This window comes from Acanthopagrus latus, chromosome 8 (genome assembly GCF_904848185.1).
Source record: "Acanthopagrus latus isolate v.2019 chromosome 8, fAcaLat1.1, whole genome shotgun sequence".
Lineage (NCBI taxonomy): Eukaryota > Metazoa > Chordata > Actinopteri > Spariformes > Sparidae > Acanthopagrus > Acanthopagrus latus.
The window spans coordinates 10502641-10524748 of record NC_051046.1 but is presented as its reverse complement, the minus strand read 5'-3'; the positions used below and the strand labels follow the sequence as shown (position 1 = coordinate 10524748).

The window sequence follows — 22108 nt, the reverse complement described above, 5'->3', positions numbered from 1 at the left end:
GACTCATTCAAAACAAGATTAATTAACTTTCTTTCCAATGCTGAGTCTTATAAATAACCATCAAGTGTCCTATTCTAAAAATTCATATAGCCTCTTAAAGGGGCACTGCACTGATTTTACATATGAAGGTCAGCTTAGTTGACATGTTGTGTACTGTACAGTTACAGACTTGAGGCATGGAATTTAAAACACAGCAGAAGGATTTTATAGTTAGAAAAAAAATGTATTTGCATTCTGGGAATTGTGGGATTTAGCCTTTCTGTGGAGCTTGACCCACATTTGCATTAAAATAATCTCTCCTCTGCGTCTACTATTCATCTTCAGTTTACTTTGGGTGTCTAATAGAACATTTTTTTTCATGCTTTAATGTTCACATTATTATATCCACCAAGAAGGTTGTGGTTTCACCTGTCAGCTCCACTTACATGCTCTGGTTAGCAACTCTCTGCTCATGTATTAAAAGAGAAGAGCATTTACTGGCGTATCTGCACACTTTACCCAATCAGGACAGAGAACTCCGATGCACAGATCCTCCTGTTTGCAGCTACATCTGTTGATCACCACTCTGCAGTCAGGTGGTGACGTAGAAAGGAGGGAAGGGATTGCTGACAGCAAAAGTGTAAAGGAAGTAATTTACAGCGCTTAAATCAGATATTAATTTTGATGCTGATCCAGACAAAGGGACAGAGCCCTTTATTGATTAGATATAATTATTTCTTTTCTGCAAAAGATTTTGGTTAATTTCTCAGGGAATAATGCATCTTTATGAATAAAAACAAGCCTTATTTAGGTGGCTGGCATCTATGAGTGAGTAAAAAAGGGGCCTGTTGGGCCTTGGTGAAAGTAGGTCCACACTCCATTTTAGTGCCCATCTCTTTAAGGCCCTCCACTCTGTCTGCTCTGATTGGTCAGCTCTCACAGGCCTGAGCAGGCACCAGACACAACATTTCCACATCAGCCCTGCTGATGTTTATACAACCACCGCCCTGCTGGAGGGCGTTGACTGTACAGTTGTGACATCACATCATTACGGATGTCCTGACAGCTATATTTGTGCATTTTTCTGTGGACTGAGCATTTATTTTACAGTATTTATATGGCACCTAGACCTGCTTCAATATAAAAACTAAACATGAAACATGGATGTCACATTTTCTAAATCTGCCTTTTGCACGTTTTTGGACATATTAGTGAAAAATATAAATTATTAAAAATGGTACACTAACAGAGTGATTTGAATCTTTTATCTTGAGTTTGAGGCGTCACTGGAAAAAAGAAGCTAGCAAAAAGTGTATTGTGTTCTTACCTGGGTTAAGAAAAACCTAAACTTGACTCTTATAAATAACTTTAAACCAGAAGAACACAAAATCAAGTAAACACTCCACAACCTGAACATGTAATCTATGATCTCTAGACTTCTCATGATGACCTCCTTTGGCGATAACAAAAAAGACACAGACACACAATGTTTGTAACAATAAACTATTTTTTTTTTCATATTTACATCTGTACCTAATGTGCAAATTAATAATTTAAAGTAGTGTAAAACTCTTAAAGGAATACAAAATCATATCTTACAGTCCTAACATGGTGAGAGTCCATGAACTGGTCACATAGAAACGAAGAGGAGCAACACTGCAGTGTGTACAGGAGAGAGAGAGAGAGAGAGACAGAAGCGAACCCAGGGAGCAGTGGACATCCTTGGCCAGGACACACTTAGTTAAGGACAGCATGGTACATTATCCAAGCATCACCAGAACAAACAGCAACACAAACACTGCGTCTTTACAGTAGTCATGTCGAATGAGCAGAAAGCACTTGGAGGCCCGGGGTTTTACAAACCCACTGATTGGTTAAAGCACTGATGATCACAAAAGGCTTGAGGTGCTCTTAGCAGCAGGTGCTTCTTTTTAAAACGGCCTCTAGATATGGAAGAAGAACAGACAATCTCACACTGGACCGGTGACACATCTATACTGCAGGTCACCACATAGTGCTAGTAGCATGATTGCACGTTGTGTTGTGTGTTTAGGAGGGGGGGGGGCAGACACGTAATCACACTTCAGACAAATACGCATCGGCCTGCTCTCGCTACCCACAAATTCTTCTCATCTAAAAACACACTGACCGAATAGTAGTTAACAGGCGACTCGGAGGAAAACACACCATAAACACTGCATACTTGAGAAGCAATTCATCCTATGCACATTGTTTGGTGCTTGCCACAAAAAAAGAACATTTTTGAATCATAACTTAACTGTTTTTTTTTTTCTCTTAAGAAGCCAGTTTTGGCAGTGCTTGTGGTCGTCAGACGGGCAAAAGTGTGAAATGATATCTTACACAATATTTCGAGTCCAATTGTGACACAGCAATCCTTTTGCACCGTGTTAAGAACAAAAGTACACTTAACAAATGAGATAGTTGTACATTTCATTCTAATCCGACATTACAATCTATAATGCTTACACATTTTTAATTCCTGTAGTTCAAATTTGTTTACAAAAGCACACCGTGACAATCCTTTACAATTTACAAGACACAGTTAACCTACAGTAACTATATTATTGGTGCATAGACAAAATTGGGAGAGGGTGTAGCAAAAATCACCAATTTATTGCTTTAAAGTCTAATATTGATCTCCCGTTGAATTTCTTTTGATTGCAAAACAACAATTTTTTTCCACAGAGATTTTTTGAAGAACCAAGCAGAGGTATTGCATTCAAACTGATTAAAAGAGCTAAAATGTTCCCTCCTGATGAGATGCAAATCTTTAGTACTTTTGAAAAATAAAGAACTTTCCCTCAACATACAGAAAATTTACATCACAGAGAGATGACTTTTACTCTAAAACAAGTAAAAGACTAAGTTCAATGAGACAGAAAATAACTCCCAAATAAACAAAATAGCACGATTTCTGGCCAAAGCTGCTCACTGTTTCAAGTTCTGCTTCCCCCATCATAAAGTAAGAATCTTTACTAACAAGGGAAGGGTGACAGGAATACAAGAGCATTCTTCAACAAAATAGGAAAATGTTTGCCACCATGTTGTTCTAAATGCAGAGTGCAGATGGTGTAGTTCCCTCAGGTCTCCCGCGGCCTTGCTGACATGTGGCTGAAGTGGCTGTGATGGCTATGCAGGCCTCTGCACTTTGCTCTCCCTCTCCCTGCGTTTCAGCTCCTCTCTGTAGCAGTAGGAGCAATAGTTGTCTGTTTCTGGCCTGCCGTAGAAGGAGCAGTTCTCCCTCTTGCAGCGGCGCTGCTGAAAGCAGTACAAAGGGCTTCCAGTGCTCCGCCCTTTGGTTTTGTCTTGGTTGAGCCAGGTGTGAGACGAGTTGTCCTCATCAGCAAACTCCAGGCAGTCCTGAATGTCTCCCGCGTCGAATCCGTTGGTGTAGGTGTGGGACTTGTGTTCGCCGGGCATGTTGTAGGACAGCGTCTCTATGGTGTTAACAGTGCGGACCCCCGACAGGCGAGCAGGGCTGTAACTCTGGGACGAGAGCGAGCGGTTCTGCTGGGGGTAGGTGGCACATGTCTTTAGGGTGCCCACCACAGGCTTATAGGGGTCATCCTGGAAGATGGAAGATTGCATGTTGACATCTTGTAAGTGAATCACGCTGTGCCTCTGGATGGGCGGTGTATGGCTGTAGTGGGCGGACACAGGTACGGGCCCAGGTCTCTTAGCACCAATACTGGGGGAAGAGTAAGGCGCAGGGGCTGGGGCTGGGTGGGAGACGTGGTGGGAGGCTATTGGCGGGGTGAGAGGAGGGACTGGGATAGAGGCAAGAGGAGCTACAGGAGTGGGACTGTTCCTGCCCTGCATCTTGAGACCCAGTGGGGGCTGTGAGTTGTGGTTGTAGGTGTGGGTATGGTGGGGCAGGACAGGAGAGCAGCTCTCCGGAGGCGAGCTGTCCGATCTCTCCCTCTGGAAGACACTCTCGTGCTCTGGCTTCTTCACGGCCACCTCGGCGGCGGTGGCGGCGGTGGTGGGGGGCTTCTTCTCGGCTTCCTTCCTCTTCTGCTCCTGCTCCTGGCTGAAGCGCTCCTGGGCGTTGGTCAGGTAGTAGCTGATCATCTCCTCGTGGAACTGGTGTCGATGGCTGGTGAGGAGGAGGCCCGCGAAGATGAACTTGCGCTCCCCCTGCATGGCAGCCCGCAGGATGTTGAGGCTGAGCTTGACATCGGTGCTGTACTTCCAGTTCTCCAGGGTCTTGTCCCCCAAGACTTTCCCTGCACTGTCCTGTCTCTCGGTGGGGGAGGAGCTAGAGGGTCTGTCTCTATCTGTAGGAGAGGGGCTTGTGGCCTTCTCAGAAGAGGTGGAGCTGGCCGACTGGCCCGACTCCTCCTTGCTTCCCTTGTTTGCCTTGGACTCCTTCTTCTTCGTCTTCTCCCCTCCGTTCTCCCCGTTGCGCCCTGAGCCAGAGTTAGATTTGTTCATTTTGCCGTGCACGAGGCCACCCAGACCTCCCATGTTCTTCTTCAACTTGATCCCCAAGGTTTTGCTGAAGCTACCTAGTTTGTTGGCTACAGAATCAGCCCGGCTCTTGTCCTTGTCCTTGCGCTGCTTGTCTTTGTCCTTCTCCTTGCTGGGCTTGCCGCTGTTGACGTTGGAGTTGCTGCCGACAGACTCGCGGTCAGAGTCCATGGACTCAGCTAGAGACTGGACATCCTCACCTGCAGAGGCTGTGGGAGACTCTGGCTGAGCCAAGGGAGCCTGCACAGAGAAACACACAAACACATATCAGCGATGAGGAAAACATATTCAGTATGTTTATGAATTTAAGAGTGGAGCGCTTTGAAGGACTCCCAATGTATTCCAGACAAAGTTCACCAGAAAAACACTTAAGCAGAGCTTCGCCGGCTGGTGATTCATAATCAGGACAAACACATGAATGCCTGAGATTATTGGACTCTGACAGTAAATAAAATTGATTGACTGAACTGGCGGTTTCAATAACATCTGGCACGGAGGAGCCTCTCCAGAGCTAAACCCACCATGACGAACAAGACACATGCGTGAGAACAAGTTACCCTTGTTTCAGATGGAATTCGGATCCACGTTACATTCATGTAGTTGTGCAGCAGGTTGAGTTTGGCCTCCAGGGACAAGATGAGACTGCGGGAAAGATGCAGACATAATTAACAACAAGCGGCGGTACAACGCAGCTGACATGCAACAGACAATTTCACTAAAACCTAATGGCGTATGAAGCACATTTATGGCTCTGCTCATGACATTTTCCAGAGCCGAACCACGCCTGCAATGCATTAAGGGTAATATACAAGGGGTGGTATTAGTGAAGTGGTTTGAGCATCTCTTTTCTGTACATCTGTACTGTTCACACTGCAGCTTGTTAGAGGATAATCTAACCCCCTGACTGACAGGAATGTGAAACAGAAACCCTTACATAAACTCTTTGCTAAACTCAGAGAGGGTGTTGCTGCTTTAGTGAGGCCGTTCCTGGGAAAACCCTATGGATGACTGACGTGACTCACAATTTGTTCTCTCTCTGCTCACTCTTTGATGTGACCTGAGCCCGGAGCCTATAATCAGAGTTAAATCCCCCACATGCAGCCTTGTGGGCAGACCAACAGAACTGCCTTCGCCTGCGGTTTTTACCCTCTCGCCCTGCCTTAATAATCAGCGCCTCTGTGTGAGCTCCGTTGATAAGTATCAACACCCCGTGATATACTATACGGGACTTACTTGGCTAGCTTGGTATTATCGTTGTCGTCCCTCCCCCACTCCCAGTCCCGACCAGGGTCCACGGCAAAATGGAGTGCCAGCAGCTTGTGTTCCGAGTCGGTCAAAGGGATAACAGCTGGAAGAGATGAGATTATCAGAAGGTTAGTTTGGACAGGCTTTACCACTGGAACGCTACGTTTGCACGCCACGCGTTTTCCCTCTCAAGACCGCCATGGTGTCAGAGCTGAAGTGACGCCATAATGACACACTAGAATAATGCCACGTTCATTATCCCAGATGCCTATCAGTGAGGGTGACATGTCTGTGTTCTATCTGCCATCTATTTTTTAAGTAGAGAGGCAACCGTGACCAGTGAGTGTCACTCCTACTGAGTCATCCAGACAGGGAAGAGGCTCAGTGGCTCTCTAAAGCTTCAGCTTGATTGGTTCTTTTGTAACACTGACCGCCCCATGTCCTGGGTAGCTTCTGCGCTTGTGTCGTTCGTCAAGTGGAAACGTATTTATAACATTTAAGAAGATAATCAAGGGAAAAAAAATGTGGTTTGCTACAACTGGCTGAAAGCTACTGGTACACCTATTAAACTAGACAAAAAAACACATACTAACATCTGGCCTTCCCCTTTAGTGGCAAAGTACACTGGAGGAGGGATGGAAAAATGACACCCAGGTGGACACACTAATCCACCCCCCCGCCACACATTTTCTGGAGTGACGCTGTAACGCGGGTTGAAGTTCTGGATGCTGGGAGTGTAAAGACTTTTACATCTGTCTTTGTTCAAACAGCACTTAAACTCATCTGTTCAGTTGGCACTGAGTTTAAAGGAGAGACCGAAGTCAAAGAAAAGTAGCCAGTGTAGCGCAGACACTGGGGTCCGTGCTGCTTTCTACTGTTTCCTGTCTTTCAGCGCATTCGTGATGAGGAATGTGATACACTATTACATGTATTTGATGACTTTAGTTACTAGTCACTCCGCAGATTACATGCAAATTAAGTAACTTAAACAAAAAAAAACAAAAAAACAATCCCCAGATATATCAGATCCAATAAGGTTCATCAAGGACAATAATGAGTCAACTCATAGCATATAGGAAGTAAACACACATGTACAATAAACATTATGTACAATTTACCTTTTGCTCAAGTACTAATTGTGTGAGTGACTCTCACACCTCAAATAATGTTTCAACACAATGTCTTTACTTATAAATAAGTGTGACCTTTGTGTCCTCACAACACTGCAACTCTGTTGGTCAAAGTTAAAATGGAAAGTAAATCTGTAAACTGTGTTGCCATGTCTAGAACTCAGTTGCAAATAAGTTTGGCTAACCAAGGGTGTTTTTTAAAAGCTGTCTATGTTTCTTCCAGTCCAGTCTTTTCATTAACCAAGAAGAATGAATGCCAGATCTACAAAAACAAGACAACCAGGACCCTTGTTGTGCTAAACTGGAACAGCCTCTGTGCTAATATTAGCACTACTACTGACCTTGACATGATGAGATTTACATTGAACAGATAGCTCTACAGTTGGTCTGGACCGTAGATGATGATTTAGTTTAGTAATATAGCGCGATCAGACGCAGCAGTACAGAATAAGAGCAGGAGCGCTGAAATAATTTCATTCATAGCCCGCTGATAGGATCAGCTACTTACAAGCAGGAAGAGGTTTTCAACATTAATCACTGGACTCAGAACACAAAACAGACACCCACCCGGGCTTCCTCTCGTGGGAGGCGTGCTTACAGTATGTGCACAGTGCGGGCGTGTACGTGTTGTAGTATGATGAGTGCATGGCTGCCTTTCAAAACAACAGCGCGAGGAGGACTAGCTCGACCCCACTGGCCCGCATGACAGCTCTCCTCGGGCTACCTAGTGTGTGGGGGCTGTTGTCCACATGACAGCAGCGAGAGGCAGGCTGTTCGGGCCGAGGACATTCCAGCCTTCGCTGTCAGCCCCAGATGGAAGACAGTCTCCTCCCATCCTCATCAATTCTTCCGCTGCCAATAGGCTGCTCAGCTCTGCAGGCTTCACGGAGACACAGACACCAGCGGCAGCAAGGGCCTCCCTCTGTGTCCCCGATGACACTGCAGGCCGAACTCTCTCCTTTTTGTGTTTCTTTTCGAGCACCTCTGTGTGGGTGCAAAGTACGTGACCCATGATGTTAAGTGTCAAAAATAGTGCTAGTGCAGCATTGTGGTGATGGCCTTGTGCTCTTGAAACAGAATTAGTGTGCGGCCACGCCTACATTAGCACTTCTGAGATGATCACTTATTTATATCTGACACCATTAGCTGCTCAGCAAACAAATTCCATCAGCTGAGTAAATATATCACTTATATAGCTGCTGACGGACCAGGCTCCGTCCAGCCGAAAATGTCAAGGCTGCTTTTGCGTCACACCTGCAAATTACCATGCATTTTACACCTTCTACCTAAAAAAAAAAAAAAAAAGAGGCATGACTCACGCCTGTGCCCACAGAGGCCACTGTAATGACACTGGTGGCATGGCAACTCTGAAAACTGGGAAGGAGAAAAGAGAGAGGTTTTCTTGAAGGCAACTCTTTCCTAAAACACTCCTGCCCAGAAAAATTCAGTCATAATCACAAACACACACGGGCGAACAGAGGACAGTGGACCAGCTCCCACTCAGTTCCCACTCGGGTCATGCAGCAGGCAGCTGAGGTCTGTGAGGTGGCGTCCCGGCTCCCACGATGCAGCTGTCCTCCTTTTCTCTCGCCATTCCAAAGTGCTGTGTGTGTATATGTGTGTGTGTGTGTGTGTGTGTGTGTGTGTGTGTGTGTGTGTGTAAGCGCTGTTGTTCCCGCTTGGGCCCGGTCCAGATTCAGAGCCTCAACACTGCCAATTGAGCTCTGGGGGACTAAAGTGTGCTGTAATGTATTTACGATCCCTGTTGGCAACCCTGTTTTGTTGTCCTTGAATGACCGATTCCCATAGCTTATGCATGGATGACATCATAGCCCTCTGTGGTATGCGAGCTGTGTACTCAGCAACATAGCTGCTCACCCGCCCGCCTCGCCCTGCTCACTTTGCATCTTTGATTCGCAGGGATGCAGACAGGGAGAGCGGGGAGGAAACTCGGGTGTAACCTGCGAGGAAGCAGCTGTTTGAAATGAGGCAGATAACCTCTCTGAGCATTTAATAACATGATCGGACTGGACATAAATGTCTTTTCTCAATTTGCGCAATATGATCACGTCAAGTGCTTCAAGCCTTGTGTGATGAGGGCAGAAAGGGAGAAGATTCGCCTCTTTGACTCCCTTTCTGAGGACAAAGTCACCCATTACAAGCTTCGATTCACAGCGGCAACACTGAGCCAATGTTTCCTCTGTTTTGCGATTCAAGAACAATTTGTACTGTCTGGAAAATGCACAAATTTGAATTCCTGACTTTGGTCACTCTGCACAGCTGCAGACTTAAAGGGCCCAATTCACCAGAGTAAACAGCAGTCATGCATATAAACAAGCCTGGGCCTTTTTTTTTCTCCACAGATTTTTAACAGCGGAACCAGGGTGGTAATTACAAGAGCATTGCATTTGGAGCAACACATAAAAACCACAACAAATAGCATTTTAATCCTCATCGCCCATATTGGATTAATTACGCTGACTGCATGAGATGTAATACACTGGGTGTCTTTACTAGATGGAGAAGTGAAACCTGTCCAGAGCTGCACTGTTATGTAGGTGGTCTTTGTGTAGAAGGTGTAAAAGTCCTCCATTCAAATGGGTGTGAGAGGGTTGATGAGGGGATGCCAAAGAAAACCTGGAAGTGTTTTGGTTATCGGGACCAGAGCTTGAAATAGCTCCAGAGTTTTTTTTTTTCCTCGAGGGCCAGTTCCACTCATACGTCGTTTAACCACGGGAGCACAAACAAGCTGATAAAAGACAAGCCAGCGGGCGTCTACGGAGGAGCCAGTCATTATTACACAGCAGGTGAGCAGCAGTGGGGCTGATAGAAAACAAACCCGGGGTCACCTGACTACCTTACCAATAAAAACCACTCAGAAAGAAAAAAAGTTTTGATTCTCAGCAATAACCTCTGACTTTAGTCACCCCTCCCCTTGTTTTTTTTTTTTTCCCCAACATTCGGCATCTATACAGTCACACACGCAGGCCATTAAAGGGGCAGTGGCGTGATGTGTCAGTGTGATTTAGATTCAGGTTACTAGCGGGTGGGGGGGTGGACTTTGCTATAATCTTCCATACAGAGCTGAAGAAAGAGCCAGTATTCTAACTCAGCCTCTGGCACCTGAACACACACAGAGCCAACGGCCTCTCGGATGCTCTGCGCCATGCCGGGGGCGGGGGAGCTGAGAGCGAGCCTCCACCTGAGACCAGCGCACATTGGCCCGACTGTCAGGAGAGAAGGGTTTGGTTTGCAGCCCGGGACTCTGCCCATATGTGGCGATGTGGTCAGGGCTTAGGGGCCGGCTGGGGCTACTCTGCCCTAATTGGCAGTGGAAGATTAGGTCTGTCCGTCTGACCCTCTGTCCGCCTGTCTGTCTGTCTGTCTGTCTGTCTGGCATCTGTTCAGCCAAATGCAGAAATACAAGAGAAATTGCAAACAAATAAAACTGAAATCGACACCCCTTGCACCCAGAAAAGCACAACAGAAGCTGCACACTGTATCACTGCTGCGCAATATGATTCATCGGATGAAAAACCGACGCGCCAAGCTACGCACACAAGCGTTTTCATAACATCCTGGAGAGAGACTGCAGACAAAACGCACTCTGATCCTATCACAGGACACAGTGTACCAGAATGAAAAAGTACAGTCATGCAGTGGTGTTGTGATCGAGCTCTACTGCTACAGTTCTTTGGACATATGCACCATCTGGTGGACGAAAAAGAGAAACCACCTCCTCTGCCACACTAAAACAAACTACAGTGGGAGTGCTGGATAGTTACATAGGCTGGCTTTGATGCATAAAAGGGGAACACTTCAGGGCAGGGATGGCAGGTTAGTAATCATCTGTCTGTCTGCAGTGGTCCTACCCAGACTTAATAGCTAGGTTGGTGTCTGCGGGCCTGAGAATAGGACCTTACGCACTCGGAAAAGTACAAGAGAAGGAGGAAGACCGAGAGAGGAAGAAAGAAACAGTTTGCGCAAGTGCATTTGTACTTGAGAGTGAGAAAAAGAAACAGAGTTGGCCGGCTTCCCACGCAAATGACAAGAGAGTTCCACCCACTGAGTCAGATACAGAAGAGTGCTGTGACTACTAAGACTGGTTGTCAAGGAGATCCTCTCTATTTGTCAATTAAAGGAACTCCATGTGAGGATTACTCTGACCTTGAGAATAAGCAACGCATCCGGAGTGGGAACGCTGGCATCCGAGCGAGCGAAAAAAAACAACACAAAATCAAGAGTCACTCAACACAAAGGGAATGATCAATACGTTCCACACGGCGCCATGTCAGAGTCCTATGCAGAAACAGACGCACAACCTGGAACAGACTAAATTTGACCAAGAGTGACTCCAGATGGAAAAATGTGGACATACAGTCACATACGGGCTTGCATGATTTGGTCAAAGCTCAAAAAGTCATGAGGAAGGAGCCTGCTGCCACTTTCCCCTCCATGTTGGCCACTCCCCACTTCCTGCTGCCACCCAGCCCGTTTTAATAATGGATCACAGGTAATTAGACGGCTGTCTCATACATTATTCACCTACAGCAGGACAGGCAGACTACTCGGCCTCATTCCGCATCTACCCAAGTTAAAAGCAAAAGGCTGTCTAACTATTACATAACTTAACTATTGCTAATAGTAAAACCAATTGCATTTCCTCAGGCACTGAACTTAAGTACAGTTTGAGGCACTTGTACTAAAGTTCTTCCATTTACTGCTACCTTATAATTACAACCAACCTGTGTGATCTCTGTGTGTCCCCTGTGCAATCCAGTGTCTGCGCGCAATGACATTCTTATTTTTGTAAAAAAGATTTTTTGCACATTATGACTCAGAATATGTGTATTACAAATATGGTCACATTTAAACTTAATTATTGTGTTTTTATAATGTTTTTATTAGGTAACATCATTAATGCTCTTAAGCAGTATGTAAACTGTCAACAAAGTTTAGTGCTTATAAATGTCTTATAATACAACAATGAACATGTTTATGATGCCATTATTAACGCTTACACAGTCTTATTAACTCCTAATAATGTTAATCAGCATCTTAAGAGGAATTACGGGGGCCTTCTTACAAATTCATTGACGCTAATTACCACGACTTTACTCACCTCATGTACACCACTTGAGTTAGAGGGGGCAAATATTGTACTTTTTACTACACAACATGTATTCAACACCTTTACTTACTAGTTACTTTGTGGATTCAGATTAATAATTAAAATTGTAATCAACAAATCAATTTCGATGTATTGTTTTAGTTGTTTGTTTTAGATAAAACTTTTTTGATCCCTTGGTGGAATTTACAAGCCTCGTGTCACATATACAGTAAGAAAGTTCAACAACTGCAACATTAACGTGACGTACACATCAAAGAATCACTACAGTAATATAATATATACATTATACTGAGATGGGAAATTCTGCTAAGTGTTTCTATTCTTTACTTTTGGTGCTTTAAAATTATCTTTACTTTGGTACTTTTGCTCAGTAGCACACATTTGAATGCAGGCCTTTACTAGTAACATAATACTTCCTCTGCACTGTGGCAATGCTACATTTAACTAAGTAAAAGATCTGACTTCCTCCTCTGACTATTGAACATTACAGCAGCCAGAAAAAGAGCAAAAAGTCAAGAAATTATTTCTACCTCATACGTCAATCTGTGGATGCCAACTGGCTTTACGAAAAGTGTTTTTATCTATTATTTTACTCGTTATATGATGACCATTAACATCAGGTGAATGCGCTGCCACTGAACACTGATGGTTCACCTAACTCAGGTGCATGAAGGGTCACATTTGTGTGATTGATAGATTGTCTCTTTTCAAAAATAAAGAATTTAAAATCAGTGTGAATGTGAGCGTGAGTGTGACGATGTACGATCGCCTACCTTGCTCTCGCTGCTGGTCTCTCTGCTCCATGGACACCAGTGCGGAGAAGTGAGCCTGATCGTAGGCAAGGACCAGAGGGGAGCAGTGACAGCGGCTCGGAGGCACCTCCAGAGGCAGATAGAGCCCTCCGAACGGGATGGGAGCAAACGCTGGAATACAGTTAGAACACCACATCTAGCGTCAGATGGTCCGGTGCTTATTCTACTGTAATGTAGAGGATGGAGGCAAGATGTAGTTAGTCTACCTTCTCCTCCCGAGTCTCTCAGCATCGTGTCAGCCACCACTACAATTGGCCTGCGCAACACGTGGGCCAGCACAAATACATGGAATTCTTCCAGACTCTCATAGACCGGATCTTCAGAGTTATCAACCCTGATAAAAAAAAAAAAAAACAAAAAAAAAAACATACACAAAACAACAATAAATATCAGAAAACATGTATCACAGTGAGACTATGAAAATTTCCTTAAGTGGTACTGACCAATACATATCTAGATGTTAGGGATAGACTGGATCTATATTCAGCATTTTTCCTATTGAGTGATGAATTGTTTTTGTTTTTTGTCCAATTGCTGTGAAAATAAATTAAATGTGCTGCTTTGGGTCTGATGCAGCCAGCTTCTTATCTGTGATCACCACTCAGTATCCCACCCACAGTACTATATGATTAGTCACAAGTCAGTAATAATGTAGTGGACTAAAAAGTACAATATTTTCTCCAAAGTGTAGTTAAGTGTAAGTATTAAGTTGCGTAAAATGGAAACAGTCAAGTAAGGTATGGATATCTCAAAACTGTACTGTAAGACATTTTTTATTTTTTTATTTTTTTTTAAAGTTCACATGAAGCGGCTGGCAGAGCGCTATTTGATTTGGCAACAAGTTAAGCGATCTGTGCAAAGTTGAGCCAGAGCAGCCAGAGGACAACAGAAATTGATCCAGTTTCACCTAAATCAGTGAAAACAAGCTAAAAAGTTCTGTTCTGCAGGAGCTAGAAATTTCCTCTGTGCACAAGTTATAAAGTTGTGTTTTTCCCCAGAAACACTCGTGGGTATCCTTCTTTTTATACATCCATACGTCATGAAAATTAAGAAAAAGGTTATTGGGCAAAAAATTTGTGCACCCCCTTAGTGCAGACATCAACATGTTTATCTTTTTGTAAGAAATAAACACAAATAATCAACCTTACAAAAACAACTTTTCTGACATTTTCAAGACATATGTAACAAAACCTTTTAGTACACTGATTTAGGTATCATGAGAAGATTACTACTGATTTTCTTTTTAAACAAAGCTGTTACAGGATGCCTAGCAATGACATAAGGGCTCTCTTTTCGTGGCCATGTCAAATTAATGACTTTAACATGGTGTAAGAAAATAAACTTTATTTTGGAAGACAAGCCAGCTGACACATCAATTCATCCTCAGTACTCCGCTATAAAAAAAAGTTTTTATTTTATGACCCAGGTGCACATAATTAAGAACAACTGGAACTCGCCTGCTGATGGTCTTGTTTGCACATGTAGGCCATGACTGTTTGATAACCAATTAAAAGTTCCTTGTAGTTTAGGTAGAGTACTTGGGTAAATTGTTCATACATTCCATCACTTGTTATTGTCAATTTGGACACCCAGATTTTCCTTTTTGCTGGTGCTAATTATCTATAATCAGTGTCCTTGATTACTAATAATAGCTATCAGTATCGGTACCTGAAAGAAACACATCAGTTGATCCCTAATAAATGTTCCTGCTAATTATGCGCCTGTGTAATCTAACGCAATTAACTCCGATCCATTTTCCCCCCTCTGTCTATCTTTAAAAGACAAGGACAACAACGCGCCGAGATCCGTCTGTTTTTATCTCTTTGAATGAAAGAGAGCGGAGGAGAGAAACAGGCAGCGGAGGGGGTGAGAGAGAGAGAGAGAGAGAGAGAGAGAGAGAGAGAGAGAGAGAGAGAGAGAGAGAGAAGAAAGCAGAGGCAGAGCTCTCAGGCGTGCAACCACCAGGGAACCAGGGGATGTGCAACAATTAAGTTGTCAGCCACACAAACAGCCACGCTGCCAGATTCACTCTAATAAAGAGCCTCTTAATATGTGAATCCCACTCATCCTATTTAGGGGCTCATCTCGCACTAGGACCATCAAACATCCCTAACCTGATTACTGTATTACAGTCAAACTCAACGAGAGGTTAAAACCACCAGACCAAATTAGCAAATTACGCTCTTTAATGGGATATTTTTAGCAATAGGCCCCTTAACGCTGGGGACAACAACAGTGAATTAAAAGGACAACGCTTGAAACACTGATAAGCAGACAACCGCAACCTTGCTTGAGCTGCATTTTATGTAATTAAATGACATGTCAATCTGCAGCAGAAACCTTAATGAGTCTCTCTGTTCATCATTGGATTAAAAACCAAAGAAGCAGCTGCTATACCTGTGAAAGGACTGTGTGTTTGGTTCAGCGTAAAATGGAAACAAGAGACAAACCACAAGGTTTCTGTGCGTAGGTGGAAACCAGAGTTAGTTTCCAATCTGCCTCTGCAGCCTGAGATAAACCCACTCTTACAGTTGTTTATGCAACAAGGGGGGTGGGGGGGGGTGCACGGATCACATCACCTGCTGCGGCTAAGAGCAACCTGCAGCTCAGGGGAGGCTGCAGAAGTGATTAATACTGGTGGCGTCCAGTAGATGGCACAGTCTCACATGAGAGCTCCCAGACTGTTACTGAATCGAGAAAGCAATTTTGAAAGAGCAACAGCCCGAGTGGGAACAACGAGTTTCCCTGACAAATCCATCTCAGTGAGAAGGTCACTTTTTGTTTTTAATTGCGCTGCAATGTTTCAACTGTAACGCTGCGACTTGTGATGCATTTACGAGAGCAGCAAGGCTCCCTACCGCTGCTGCATCCTTCTCTCCAACGTACACCATGATCACGGGGCAAACACTGCTGGATTTATGATTAAAGTAAAAGTAATGTGTGGGGTGTCTCGGGGAGTTCAGGGTGAGGTGCTCGCAGGATGTTTCTTTGGGGATGAACGCAAGGCGAGACGGCTTACCCTCCGCTGGTGTTGCCATTTTTGCTGAGGTGCGTGCGAGGCTCACTGGAGGCCAACTTCAGCAGCTCGTTCCACTCTCTCTCCCACTCCTCCTCGGTGTACACCAGCCCCGACTGCACACACAGAAATGGAAATTCTGGTTAGCACGTGCTGATGCTCGCCCACACAATCCCTATTATTATTCATTCTTTCTATTCTTGTCTGCATCTAGAAGGTTTGTTTCCTGAAGCTTTATGCATCATATGTTTTTTTTTTCTATCATCTTTTTGCTGTAATTGAAATATGGGTTAATGGAGAAATGTAAATGACATGCAACAAAGGTCCCTGGCCAGATTCATAACCAGGACACCGATTTTACATGTGATGTGTCTTAGATCACTGGGCCACCAGGACGCCTCGGGCATTTATTAAAACATGAGCATCTGGACTAGTTCTGTGCCTGAGCTATCTTTGGTGACACCATTTTTCTAATAGATTAGCAAAATGCTTTAATCCATGAACATCTAGAGAAGGGATAGGATGTGCAGAGGATTTGGACTTATTCCCCGCAGCAAAAATCCACATGCGACCATGGCGAGGAAGCCGAAACCTTCGCTTATTAACCGAGGCTACGAGTGGCTCATCCCTCCGCTTATCTACATCTCGTTGGATAACGAGGATGTGATGCATTTAGAGGGTTGTGACGATGCTGAAGCTCTCCGAACCTCCTTGTTCTGCTGGGTTTGCTGCCACCTCCACCTCCTCTTCAGAGCGTCTCTCTCTGCTCCGCTCTTCATCATGGTGTACAGGGATTTTCTCAGCATCAGGTCTCTGTCGTGGAAGCCCCACATCCCTGATCACAACACAGAACACACACACAACACCTTTAATTGCATGTTAGGATAACACACACACACACACACACACACACAAGATGGCTGGCTAGAGGTTGGATTCCTTAAGTGTGGCTATAAAATCATACCGAGATGACCTCAGCTCTTTAACTTCACGTCTAAAAATGCCTTTCATCGCTCGTCAAAGGGCTTTAGTTGTCTAACTGTCAGGGTAGATTACGTTAGCTCTGGTGCCTCTAACCCTGACGGCTCCTGGGCTGCTCCAGCAGTCCTCACACTGGGGAGGCAACAGTCTCCTTCAGCAGGGACCTGAATACCCTGCTGCCCCCCCCTGAACATTGTGGCTGACAATTTCCTGCAACGTATAGGTCAGCTACCCTCCCCTCGAGGAGCTGTGACGCAGCACGGACGCCGTTATGAGACAGCTGTGACACCGAGTCACCCAGTTATCCCACCCCAAGAAATCCTGATAGATGCTGCGCTCATACTACATGTGAAATAGACCGCAGATGTGCACGGGTAGCTCACCTAAAGAGGCAGCGTGCAGCAGGCAGTTTCCATCCCCTGTGGTGGCTAGAGGAAGCAGCTTCTTACAGCTCGTGCACATGGTGGACCACCAGTTCAGACGACCTGCACGCAACGCACAAGACAAAGAGGCTGTGAACTCTGCACAAAACTGAGAAACAGAAGGGGAGAAAACACACTCAACAACATTAGCGGCGATGCATTTTCAAGTCAGCATTCTTCTAATTTAGTCAAAAACACAAACACAAAGATTGGTGATAGGATTCCTGAGTCAAATTTCATTGTATGGGCCAATTAAGGGATGCAAATTCAAATCAGTATCTCCAAATGGTAGTCGACTGCTTTAACAAATTAATTATTGGTTAATCAATAATGAACAGAAAACTGTTTTAACCACTGACTTGATCCATGTTTGATGCAAAATCCTAGTATGCTTCATTAGGAGTTAAAAGAACAAATAAAGTAAACATAAAGTAAAGACCTGCTGAGGTCCAACAACATCCAGCTGAGACTCACTTGACAAAATGGCTAAAATATTAAGTTATCAGGTTACAGTGTTTTTTCTTTTCCCCAATATATTTTTGGATTAAAAATCACTCGCAATCAATCTTAATTAAATATATTTTCTCACGCCAGTATTTTATATTTTATTTGGATATATTTGATAAGGAAGTAATGTGTAATAAGATATTTTTTGATATGGTTCATCTGTGTAAACTGCCGAATACCCAAAGGTATAATATCAGCACACACAAATCCTCAGGACGGAGCTGACTAATATCAATTTCAACAGTTTATTTTGTCAGCTGCTCAGCTCAACATGCTACTGCTCAGTCCAGCAGGTGTCAGGACACGCCGTGATGATTTCAGCTTCAAATACTTTTCTCTGAACAAGTTTCAAAATATGGAAACATGGACTGTAAATGACAGAAACTGTAACCGCAGTTTGAACTGTTAATTGTATAAAACTCACTGTTATTTTTCACCATAAAAGACAAGACTTGTTAATACTGATGTATTTGTACCCATCTCTGATGTGTTTGTACCATCTCTGACGTCAGTTAATATAATTTTTAACTCACTAAAATTCTTAATGGCAATCATTTGATGAATCATTAACACTCCTAGTCCAACGTAATGTGTCATTGGGTTCTACAAGCCAACAACAACATTTATTCCTAAACCCAGCCAAACATCTGTAAGAAGAAAAGAATGTAATCTACCACAATGGGGGGGAGACCTTTCAATAAGAGACGTTTATTTGACATGAGGGTCAAATAACAGGTTTAACAGGAGTTGTGGGTGGGGAAATGAGAGAAATGCATCTATAGGTTCATAGCTAGTCTAATTAGGATATAATGAGACCAATAAAGTAGCTCTAAATAGATCGGTCTCAGGAGACATGTTCATGAAAAAGTTGGAGAGCACATTATTTCTAATTATTTATTACATCATTAATCGTTCCGGGGGGGAAGAATAAGTGAACGGGCAGCTCGGAGGGGGGAGATGCGGTCAGCTTCTCTACCAGTAACTGCCCACCGAGAACAATCATCCAACAAGCACACTGTAATTAGCCTCAACAGCAATGATTAGCAGAGGCCGACTCAGCCCGACTCTTTACAGTATCTCCAGCTTGTGCTCCATCACCGCCCTGCCCAAGTCCCCGAGGGAGAGACGACTGCTTCACAGCCGTGGGCACGGCACGTTGCTGTACTGCAGGCAGCCTCGCTGCTCCGAGCCCGGGGTGATCTGACTGCATCATTTATTTAACAACAGTAAACACAGAAGAGGCTCTGAATGATTTACCCCTCGGTGTAGATGGGCTAGGAAATGCGGATCTTTCTTTTGCATCTCTCCGTTATTTCACACGGTGGATATCGAAGTTCAGTTTCTAGAAACACGGGAAACTGCCACATCCCAGTTTGTTTTAGCTGTGTGTTATACAGTGCTGTTATGATAGATGATGGGCCGAGACTGATCCATATGCTGGTTGAGATCCAATCACCAGTGGAGCGAAGCTCATACACACCTGGTTGTTGTGCTTTATTTTATTTATATTTTCTTTTCTGACTTTATGTGCATTTATTATTGGACAGGGCAGCTGGGGACTCATTATACATGAGGCACATGCTCAACCAAGTGAGCTACTGGAGTACCCTGTTGTACTTTATCTTACCTTTTTGTTAATTGCAGAGAGAGATATTTTATCAGAGTGTCTCAGCAGTTTATGATGCATATATATATATTCACTTATCACTGGAGATCAGACTCTATCTTCTGCTTGGTTAAGCCACAGTTGAAAAGGACTGTGAGTCTTTATTTATGTTTTATGAAATATAGAAATATGAAGGTCAACATATTTAAGTGTCCCAATGTTCTTCTCGGTTCGCCGTTTCTAGATTTTGCACTGAATTGGGTGAGGAAGGCTTTACGATCTCTGCAGTGTCTGTGTGGGGTGGTGGGGCGGGGGGGAATCTGCAGGAAGATTCGAAACTTCGCTAACTAGTTTTTCTCTCCTTTAGTTCAAAGCTTCAGCTGGGAGATGAATCCTTTGGGATCCTGGATGCTTTGAATTAGCTGTTGTCGTCTTGCTTCCAGATGATGCTTGCCTCTCTGATCTGCTCTGTCTCTGTCTCACCCTCTACGTCTCTGTCTACATTACAGGCGTCCCTCATTGGGTTCTGCTCTGTGCTTGCATTTCAGTGTAATCTAAATAAAGAATACGGCGAAATGCATTAAGAGTTTGTTACACGTTTCATATCAGTGGCGGGAGACGTACTATGGTGTAATACATCCTGTAACACTCACCGGCCTGCTCCAGAGCCATCATGGTGGACTGCTCTATCAGGTCTCTCTCTATGAAGCTCCTGAAGTCCTCGCTGTACACACTGAGGTCCGGCAGCTGGAATGTGTAGATGGGCATCTCGAGAGGGAACTGCTCGCTGGTACAGTCGTTGGCCACCTGCAGCCTCGCCAGGGAGACGATAGCGGAGCTGGCGTGGGAGATCCCGCGGGACAGACGCTTCTCTAGAGGGGACAAGAGCGGAGAAGAATTGATGAGTGGCAGGCAAGTGAGGAAAAACAAAACCACCAAGGCGATAATATGGTGTCGAGGCGCCGTCTCGTACCTTGTGCATTGTCCTCCTGCTTCTGTGAACACGGCCTGTCGATCTTGCTGACATGGGTGGGTGTGTCACGTGTCTCTGGCTGCTTGTAGTAGCGGCCCTCGTTGAAGACCTGTGGCAGGTTGGCAGTGTGGACCTGCCTGAGCTCCTCGTAATCATTTAGAGCAGCACTGAGGTCCCAGTTTTTACCTGCGGGACGCAAAGATCTGGTTGATTGCATGTCAGCGCTGATTACGAACATCAAGGGTGAACGCTTCTCATTAGAAGTGATTTCTTTTGCGATTCTCACTCAAAAATATCAACAGTTTTGTTCCCACACATCAAAATGTGTCGTTTTTCTGGTGCAACGGGACACTGCTCAATGCAGTTTACAGTAAACAGGGTCATCTCCGGGTGAATAACCCTTAACATGCTACCGATAGCAGAAAGTGACGAGGACAATGGGGGTAAGGTCTGCTGAGTATGTTGTAGTCCCTACAAGCAACTGATCAAACCAGCTCAGATTTTTTTTTTTTAAAAGATAAAATAAACACTAAAAACACAGAAAGTCAAAAATAAAGCAGATCAATGACCTGATGCTGCAACACACTGACAATAACTAGAGGTTGAGGTTGGGCGGTGCCACAACAATGAAAATAGTGACGGGAGACAGATCCGTTAACAAAGTGACAGCAATATCCTGATGTGCAGGAGGGACCCTCACACTGCTTACACATGCACGCCAGCAACACACACACACACACACACACACACACACCCAGAAGTCTGCTTTTGGTGTTTCTAACAGAACTCCCTCGCAGGTTTAAGAGACACGAGTCAAGCCTCAGCCTTATTATAACTCAGCGTGCCTTCTCGTGATGCCACAGGAACTATCTGCAAAAAACAGTCCTTATAAAACTGACATCAACTCCTACAACTGCAGACAGTCACAGGGCACCTGCCTGTAATCTGAGCATGATTTTCGAGGCCGGGTCCATTAATGCACTCCCTGTGTAAGAGACCTACAGGAAGTTGTCCTCTTTCCTCCCGACTTCCAGACACGATGATTAGCAGCAGTCTGAACATGAAACCTGGCACCGCTAATCTCTGTCTCTCACGCCAATCAATGCAAAACTGATTGTACTCTGAGCATCTCGACAATCTCGAGCAACACAGATCCAGGAATACAACTTAGAGTCCCGCAACATACATCAGCATCTAATGCACAGACTTTAAATGCCTCTGCATTAGCACGCTTTTACTGTGGTATGGAGGGCATTGTTTCAGCTCCTTCATTTGTAATGGCTGGTGTCAGCAGAAGGTACACTCATAAATTCATCTGCAGTAGGAACATGAATTATCTCCATCTATTAGAAACACAGCAGCTTCATTGAACTCCTTTTATCACCTCGAAAAATTTTGAATTAAACCAGTTGCATGAGAGGGTTTTCATAGCAGAACAGTGAAAAGTAAGTAAAATAAGATTTTTCAGCCAATACCGATAACCGATAATTAGTAACTTCTCACTTCTAATTACCGATAAATTCACATTTTTATGTTTTAGGTTTATGACCTGTACTTTATGCACACCTGAGGGTAAGGAAGGCGAAAATGTAGTGAGCAAAGATGGATGATTTCATATTCCACACGACAGGCTTTTTCCCAACTCCCTGAACCTTCACTGAAAATGTATTGCGAAGTGCAAATCATGTTTCCTTCCTCCGAAAACTGTAAGCCTCTAACCATAACTGCATAAAAAAACGAAATAAAAAATATTAAACCTTAATAAAAGTTTCTGCTTTATGGTGGGTGGCAAACAGAAATGATTTACAATATGAT

At 44.2% G+C, this 22108-nt stretch overlaps 1 protein-coding gene across 1 annotated transcript in view; it reads right to left on the bottom strand.

The window, feature by feature from the left end:
• Positions 1-1466: 1466 nt before the first annotated feature.
• Positions 1467-22108, bottom strand: part of otud7a (OTU deubiquitinase 7A) — a 46037-nt gene continuing 25395 nt past the window's right edge. Inside the window, exons 4-13 of the mRNA XM_037108560.1 lie at positions 20294-20479; positions 19974-20192; positions 17169-17270; positions 16512-16639; positions 15808-15920; positions 12995-13122; positions 12750-12899; positions 5704-5818; positions 5028-5112; positions 1467-4710 (exon numbers count right to left, since the gene is read on the bottom strand). Of these exons, the coding sequence (XP_036964455.1) occupies positions 3130-4710; positions 5028-5112; positions 5704-5818; positions 12750-12899; positions 12995-13122; positions 15808-15920; positions 16512-16639; positions 17169-17270; positions 19974-20192; positions 20294-20479 (2807 nt within the window). The 3' untranslated portion in view covers positions 1467-3129. The remainder of the gene's footprint in view (positions 4711-5027; positions 5113-5703; positions 5819-12749; positions 12900-12994; positions 13123-15807; positions 15921-16511; positions 16640-17168; positions 17271-19973; positions 20193-20293; positions 20480-22108) is intronic.